Genomic DNA, 8,771 nt, shown 5'->3' with positions numbered 1-8,771 from the left:
CCGAAACCCTGCTGACAGCAGAAATCGGAATTTAAAAACACAAAATGTTGAAACCCCCTGCAGGTCAGGAAGACCCTGTGGTAAGAAAGTTGGGTAATTATTCCTTTGAGTTATGGGAATGAAAGAGAAAAACGTGGATTTGTTGAGAGGAAGAAGCCTGCCAGTATTTGTTGTGACTCAGTACATTTGCAAACATCGCGAGTCGAGTTCAATTTTATTTATAAACTCTGGATAATTGAAGGTACGGGACACTTTGCCAAGTTCTTGAGCTGTTCCCTGAACTTGGACTGAGTCACAGCATAGATAAATGTGTTAGTGCAGCAGCTTAAAGACACCAGCATGGCTCCCACATAACGAAAGTTGTATTGAGAACTGTTGTACTCACTGACAGCGATGCCAGCGATGGAATAAAAGAAGGAATCTATAATGTACGACAGCCACAAGAAGATGAAGCTGCCCGATAGCGTGAAGAGTAAAATAATAGACTTCCTGCGGTTCTCCATCTCGGGGTCACTGCCTTTCTCTCCATTGCTTTGACCTCTTAGCCCCTTGCGTACCCGACTGGCAACCAGAATGTGTTTGACCGTCAGAACATTAAACAACAAGATTAATCCGAAAGGCAGCAATGGGGTTGAAACAGCGTCGAACCAGTCAAATCCCACCCATTCCGGCTGAGAGAAATATTCCGGCTTATAAAAGCACAGCCAAGGAATACTGTCGACGATTGCCCAAGGTTCCTGTGTAAAATACTTGGGAATATTTTTTAAACAGACCAGAGTGCCAGTTATCGTCAGAACCACCACTGCAGTTTTCCTGGTGCAGTATTTATTTTTTAAATTCTGGCAACAAATGGCCACGTATCGATCAAAGGTGAAAGTAACAGTGAACCAGACAGAACAGCCTCTGGCCGCATGCCTGAGGACAAAGAGCACACTGCAGACGGGCGTGATGCGCAGGAAATTCCAGGGGAAATAATAAGTATTGATCTGCCTTAGTATGACCTGGGTGACGATGGTCAAGAGGTCCGCCACGGCCATGGCCACCAGGTACAGGCTGGTGCAAGGGGAGAGCCCACACTTACCCCGGGACAGGATCACAATCGCCACGAAATTCACTGCAAAGCAAGAGAGAGTGTAAAATGGGTCAGATTCATCCTGACACCATGAATCTGCTCAATAAATCTATTGGGGACCACTTGGTGTTGGGGGTCACATAGCAGTGACACAAACCCTTTGGTTCACTGTGTCCATACTAACCATTGAATGAATCCACACTCATCCCTTTTCTGCCTTTGCTCATAGTCTTCTATGCCTTTATGATTCATAAGAAACAAAGAAATAGGAGCAGGTGTTGGCCATCTGGCCCATTGAGTCTGTTCCACCATTCAATGAGATCATGGCCGATCTGATGATCGGCTCATCTCCACCGACCTGCCTTTTCCCCATTTCCCTTAATTCCCCTAATATGTAAAAATCTATCCAACCTTGTCTTAAATATATTCACTGAGGCTGCCTCTACTGCTTCAAAGGGTGGAAAATTCCACAGATTCACTGCCCTTTGGGTAAAACAGTTCCTCCTGATCTCCGTCCTAAATCTACTCCCCTGGACCTTGAGGCTATGTCCCCTAGTTCTCGACTTCCCCCACCAATGGCCAATGGGAACAATTTGCCTGATTCCATTATATCTATGCCTTTCATACAGGTGTACATTTCTATAAAATCCCCCTAATTCTAAATACCAGCGAGTACAGCCCCAGATGACTCAATCTCCCTTCACAGGTTAATGCCCTGTCCCCCCACCTCATCTCTGGAATCAACCTACTTCAACATTTGCCTGACTGTTGTGAGAGACTCTGCCCTCAACACAGCCTCAGGCAGAGTGCTCCAGGGACTAACCATCCCCTATAAAATATCCCCTCTAAACCTTCTCTTCCTCACCTTAACCTCTGCCCTCTTGTTTTAGATACCCCCACCATGGGGTAAAGGATTCTTCCTATCCTTTATATGTCTTCCTCATACGAGATCACCTCTCAATCTCTGATACGAGATCACCTCTCGATATCTGATACGAGATCACCTCTCGATCTCTGATACGAGATCACCTCTCGATCTCTGATACGAGATCACCTCTCGATCTCTGATACGAGATCACCTCTCGATCTCTGATACGAGATCACCTCTCGATCTCTGATACGAGATCACCTCTCGATCTCTGATACGAGATCACCTCTCGATCTCTGATACGAGATCACCTCTCGATCTCTGATACGAGATCACCTCTCGATCTCTGATACGAGATCACCTCTCGATCTCTGATACGAGATCACCTCTCGATCTATCCTTAAAACCGAAGTCCTCCAAATCAGGCAACAACATCCTGATGTGTTTTTTTTAAAAAATCAACTAAAAATTCTGCTGGAGGAGCTCGCAGGTCAAGCAACATTAGTGGGAGCAAAAGCAAGGTTAGTGTTTCGCCCTGGAACCCTTCATCAAACTGAACTTCATGAAGAGTGGTTTCATCAATTCTGGTCGAAAGGTATTGGCAATCGTGTTTTTCTCCCACTGTTGCTGCTCGACTACTGCACTCTTCCATTCAATTGTTTATTTTTGAAGTAGGTTACAGCGTCTGCAACATCCTGGCGAATCTCCTCTGCATCCTCTCCACATCAACCACATCCTAGTCTGCAGTGTGGCCATAATACTCCTAGCTAAAGACTTATGAAGTTGGAACAATGATCCTCCTGTTCCTGTGCTCATGAGAGCCAGCACGGCATATGCCTTCTTCACCCACTATCTCTTTGGCCTGGCCACTTTCATGAACACTCCCTATCCCTGTGGTGCATTGGGGGAGATGGACTGAGAGCAGGAGAAGATGCGGGTGAGGGCTTTATCGACCACAGAGGAGGAAGAGGGCTGTGGGGGTGGGGGGGGGGGGGTGGTGCATTTCAGTGAGAGGAGAACATATTTCAAATGTGCTGGAGTGGAAAGCTTGTTTCTGAGAAGTGCACCAGAAATGGATGAACTGGAAGAGAGCTGGCCATCGGACTCAACCACGCAGACTCAGTGAAATGTAAAGGCACTTACCAGGAACACCAATAATGGCAATGATGGTGTACCATATCTTCGCGGCAACTTGAACTGGGCGATGCATGTTCTTTGTGTGAAGACGTATCTTCGTGCTGCAGCCAATCTCTCTGAATGGAGCTCTGAGCTGTTGCAGACCCCGAACATTTCATTTATTCGTTATGATTCTCTGGGGACCTCTTGAGGTTGCAACACCTTCCAAATAGTTATCTTTATTTAAAAATAGAACAGATTGCAACATGCAAATCATCTCCCTCTTGTGTAAATTAGAAAGTGCCAATTAAATGTAAACTGGCAGAGGAGATCAGAAACGGTTAATGCTGGAATATGAGAATAAGATTATCTGTTTCTAGTTTTGGCAAATTCAATATTAGACTCACGGGGTCGTACAGCACAAAAACAGGCCCTTCCACCCAGGGAATTCATGTTGACTATCATGTACCCATCTATACCCATCCCATTTCCCAGCACTTCATCCACAGCCCTCTATGCCGTGGCAATCCAACTGTGGCCCGGACACTATGTCAACATTGTGAGAACACTTGTTTCCTCCTCAGTCAGTAGATTCCAGACTGCAGCCCCCATCTGGGTGAAAACAATTTAACTCAGGTCCCCTCTAATCCTCCTGCCTGCTCACCTTAACCTATGGCTAGAGAATAGTGAAATGGAACGAGCCTGTCTGTCTCTCACTTTCCAGATCCCTATGTCTCCTTTACTCCAGCTCTGCATTTACAGAGCTACCACTGTCCCAATAAATTCTCAGCATCTCTCTCCTGCTCCCTGTCAATGTCCACCTATGGCCTCATTGGCTGTTGGGCTGTGCTCCTTCCCTTGCCCCTTCTTCCCTCACACTCCTGCCTTTTTATTCAGGTGACCGCCTGCATATTGTACACACTCCCCACCTTAACCTATAACCATGTAACAATTACAGTACGGAAACCAGCCATATGGGCCCTTGTAGTCCGCACCAATTTTCGTGAAACTCCAGTAGTTCCACCTACCCACTCCCTTGCCCATAACCCTCCAACCCCCTCATATCCATCTACTCATCCAACCTCCTCTTAAATTACAGAATTGACCCTGCTGCAACTACCTCTTCCGGTAGATCATTCCACTCAGCCACCACTCTCTGAGTGAAGAAGCATCCACTTTTTAGGTTTTTCCCCTATCCCTTAACTTATGAGCCCTTTGTCCCAATCTCCCCTACCCTCAGGGGAAAGGCCTATTCACATCTACTCTATCTATTCCCTTGATAATTTTAAATACCTCTATCAAATCCCCTCTCAACCTTCTACGCTATACATGGAGGATGATCTGTCACCATTCCTCCTGCTCTGTATTCCTTTCCCGATCAATTCTCATCTTTTCTCTCTTGATCTCCTGTCCATGACCAACTCTGGCCTCCTGCCTGTTGACTGGTGCTCCTTCCTCTGCCCCCTCTTCACCCCTAATGAAAATGAGGCAGCCTGTATTCAAAGAGATGGAACACAGAAATTTTAAAAAAGAAAGGTTCTGGACCTGTTGGTAAAATTAGGGAGGAATTGAAATATTTTGTCAGAGGGAAAGGCTTTCACAAGATCACAAGACAAAGGGACAGAAGCAGGCCACTAGGCCCACCGAGTCTGTTCTGTAACTCTACACTAGTTCCAATTTCTGGCCTTTTCCCCATATCCCTTGATGCCCTCACTAATGAGATACTTGTCTATTTCTTGTTTAAATACTCCTAGTGATCTGGCTTCCACTGCTGTATGCGGCAGTGAGTTCCACAGATCCTCGACCCTCTGGCTAGAGGAAGTGCCTCTATAGGTGACAGTAAAAATCTTTTGCGATAATGGGGCTGCCCAGTTACTCGTGGTTTCGTGATAAGATGCCAAGGGTGAAATAAATTTCATTCAAGGTTTTTTTTGGGGGAGGGGTGTGTGATTTGGAGTCGATACCTCTGAACAAGATAATCTTGAAATCAAAACCAGTTAATAGACATGTGACAACAGGGATCAGATCAATTTACCAGTGGACATTGTTATTAGGAAATAATCTTGGAGAGGGTAAATTTTCCCTGCAGTGCAGTTAACGGATGATCCAGTCATTGATGAGACAAACAGATTCTGATATATATCCAGCTTGTTCAGTAATGCCCCAACAACAGAATTATCAAACCTTCCTGCCAGGATATTATTTCACCTCCAGTTCATGTATAACCCATCCCACTTTTAGACATCATCTGTTCCGCAGAGAAATGCTCCAATGGCCCAAGAACTTGAAACACTGCCCCGTGCGCCATTTGATCAGCCATCATTAATCTGCGCTATCTCCCTGGCTCGTGGTACCGGGAGGTCCTGCTGTTCAAGCAGTTTCCTAACTCCCTAAACTGACTTTGCAGGCCCACTGCCCCACTCATGTCAATGGTACCAGTATGTAGTACCAATTCAAAATTTGGAGGTGCAAAGAGATTTGGGAGTCCTCATGCAGGATACCCGAAAGTTTAACCTTCAGATTGAGTCAGTGGCCAAGAAGGCAAATGCAATGTTGGTGTTCATGTCTAGAGGAATCGGATGGAAGAGCAGGGATGTGAAATTGAGGCTTTATGAGGCATTGGTGAGACTTTGTCTGTTTGCCCACCCTGTCCATTAAGAATATTCTGCAACTACCCAGACACATCCTGAACCTGAGCACCCAGGTTATATCCTGGAGTCTATTTTGTGGCTGCTAAATCTCCTATCCGTTCCTCTAACAAACATGACACCGATTATCACTCTCCACCCTTCCCCACTGGGGCTTAGATCTGACCACGGTGCTATTGACCGGCCATTGCCTTGCACAGACAAGTCATTCAACCTCAGCAGTATCGAAGGGCGTATACTTGTTGCTGAGGGGAATGGTCACAGGTGTATTCCACACTGACTGCCTTTCCATTTCCGAACAGTCAACCAATTACCTTTCTCTTACCCCTTTGGTGTGACTGTCTCCTTATAGCTTTTGTTTATCACTTCCCTCTGCCTCCTGGATGATCCAGTGTTCATCTAGCTCCAGTCCCCCAACACGGTCTGTAAGGACCTACAGCTGGATGCAGGTGGAGTCACCACAGACTTTCATGCTGTCCCAGATTTCCCACATCCTGCAGGCAGAATTCCACTGCCTCAGCTTCAATCTCTATCACCTAATCTGGGCTGCTGTGTTTACAAAATTAAAATCTGATTGAATTAAATCCAGCACTCGCAGGGAAATTGTCAAGATACAGGTAGACTCGTAAACCTCAGATCGGCTTTGCAAACCCTCCCAATGAGTCCAATATTTGTTCTGACCCAGTACATCTGTGCACATCAATTGTTGAGTTCAGTTTTATTGATAAATTTGTTGGATAATTGAAGGTACGGGACACTTAGCCAAGTTCTTGAGCTGTTCCCTGAACTTGGACTGAGTCACAGCATAGATAAATGTGTTAGTGCAGCAACTTAAATGTAGAAGCATGGCTCCCACGTAACGAAAATTGTATTGAGAACTGTTGTAGTCACTGACGGTGGTGCCAGTGATGGAATAAAAGAAGGAATCTATAATGTACGACAGCCACAGGAGGACGAAGCTGCCCGATAGCGTGAAGAGTAAAATGATAGACTTCCTGCGGTTCTCCATCTCGGGGTCACTGCCTTTCTCTCCCCTGCTTTGACCTCTTAGCCCCTTGCGTACCCGACTGGCAACCAGAATGTGTTTGACTGTCAGAACATTAAACAACAAGATTAAACCGAAAGGCAGCAATGGGGTTGAAACAGCGTCGAACCAGTCAAATCCCACCCACTCCGGCTTAGAGTAGTATTCTGCCTTAAATATACACAGCCAAGGAATACCGTCGATGATCACCCAAGGTTCCTGTGTGAAGTACTTGGGAATATTTTTTAAACAGACCAGAGTGCCAGTTATCGTCAGAACCACCACCGCGGTTTTCCTGGTGCAGAATTTATTTTTTAACTTCTGGCAGCAAATGGCCACGTATCGATCAAAGGTGAAAGTAACAGTGAACCAGACAGAACAGCCCCTGGCCGCATTCATGAGGACAAACAGCACACTGCAGACGGGCGTGATGCGCAGGAAGTTCCAGGGGAAATAATAAATATTGACCCGCCATAGTATGACATGGTTGACAATGGTCAAGAGGTCCGCCACCGCCATGGCTACCAGGTACAGGGTGGTGCAAGGGGAGAGTCCACACTTGCCCCGGGACAGGATCACAATCGCCACGAAATTCACTGCAAAGCAAGAGAGAAGGTAAAATGGGTCAGAATGTATAGGTCATCCTGCGTCAGCAAGGAACCAAATTTTGTTACAGAAGATAAAATCTTACCTAAAACCCCAACATGCTTACGAACTTTATGCTCGATTGTTTATTGGATCAAACCCAGCCCATGTAATCTGTCCTTAAAATTAAACTGATCAAATATAGGCAACAATATCCTGGTGTTTAAAAAAAAAAGCAAGAACAAATTCTACTAGAGGAGCTCAGCAGGTCAAGGGGCATCAGTGGGAGAAAAAGAATGGTTATGATTTGGGTTAGAACCTGTAATCGAACTGATATTCACTGTCACTTCATCAAGACTGGATGAAGGGATCTGACCAGAAATGTCGACAATTGTTTTCCTTCCACTGTCGACCCTCGAACTTCCACCATCCAGTTGTTTATATTTTCCCCAATATCTTCTCTCCACTGTGTGTCAGTATCATCCTGCTGAATCTCCTCTGCACCCTCTCCACACCAATCCCATCTTGCTCTGCAGTGTTTTAATGCGTACTACACACGATAATCCAGGTGAGGCCCCATAAACATCTTCAATCGCTGGAACAATCATCCTCCTCCTCTTGTGTTCCATCCCACGGTTTATGAAGCCACACATGGAGGCCTTCTTCAATGCCTATCTATCACCTTGGCCACTTAACGGCGAGATCTCTTTCAAAAAGACCCCATATCCCTGTTGCATCTGAAGGTGAGATTGGGTGGGAGCAGAAGTGGGGTAATGGAGGAGATGCGGGTAAGAGATTTACACAGGGCCTGATTGAGGCCTAAACAAAGCCCAACAGTCGTTCCTCCTCCACCCTTCCTTTTACTGACAAGATGTTAAGTGCTGAATGTGAAATAATAGATTAAAAAAATTCAGTTTTCTACGAGGTGAGACCCCACAACGATATTAAATATAACCTCAATAGCTGTATCACGACACAGACCATCACATAACCTTGACTTGTGTATGTATAACTTCATTTATTGTGGTGGGGGACTTTATGTAGAGCCCTCATTCAGCTACAGCCTGGTAAATCTGGCACGGGAAAAAAATTTGCGACACCCCTTCACTTGGTGCCCTCAGCATGTGCTCATTTTGCTTCATAATTAATGCAGGCCTGATTTTATTGACCAGCTTAAAAGGGAGGGAGGCGAAGGGAGGGCCAGAAGGAGGTGGACATAGTTCAGAGGGGCTGGAGTGGAAGACGTATTCCTGAGGACAGACAGAGCGGAGGTGAAGCCCGACTCAGTGAAATGTAAAGGCGAAAGGCACTTACCAGGAACACCAATAATGGCAATGATGGTGTACCATATCTTCGCGGCAACTTGAACTGGGCGATGCATGTTCTTCGTGAGAAGAGGTATCTTCGTGCTGCAGCCAATCTCTCTGAATGGAGCTCTGAGCTGATGCCGACCCCGAA

General features: G+C 45.9%; 2 protein-coding genes across 2 annotated transcripts; both read right to left on the bottom strand.

The window, feature by feature from the left end:
- Window positions 1–218: 218 nt before the first annotated feature.
- Window positions 219–3,150, bottom strand: LOC138748096 (probable G-protein coupled receptor 139). The gene is made up of 2 exons (XM_069907786.1): window positions 3,084–3,150; window positions 219–1,114 (listed from the first exon to the last, which is right to left on the bottom strand). The coding sequence occupies exons 1-2, from the start codon at window positions 3,148–3,150 to the stop codon at window positions 219–221; spliced, it is 963 nt and encodes a 320-aa protein (XP_069763887.1).
- A 3,272-nt stretch (window positions 3,151–6,422) lies between these two features.
- Window positions 6,423–8,694, bottom strand: LOC138748574 (probable G-protein coupled receptor 139). The gene is made up of 2 exons (XM_069908994.1): window positions 8,628–8,694; window positions 6,423–7,324 (listed from the first exon to the last, which is right to left on the bottom strand). Exons 1-2 carry the CDS (start codon window positions 8,692–8,694, stop codon window positions 6,423–6,425), a joined length of 969 nt encoding a protein of 322 aa, XP_069765095.1.
- Between the last annotated feature and the right edge of the window lie 77 nt (window positions 8,695–8,771).

The sequence above is a fragment of the Narcine bancroftii genome, chromosome 13, assembly GCF_036971445.1.
Source record: "Narcine bancroftii isolate sNarBan1 chromosome 13, sNarBan1.hap1, whole genome shotgun sequence".
Lineage (NCBI taxonomy): Eukaryota > Metazoa > Chordata > Chondrichthyes > Torpediniformes > Narcinidae > Narcine > Narcine bancroftii.
Note: the sequence above shows the minus strand (reverse complement) of the source record. Positions and strands in the feature narration are given on the sequence as shown.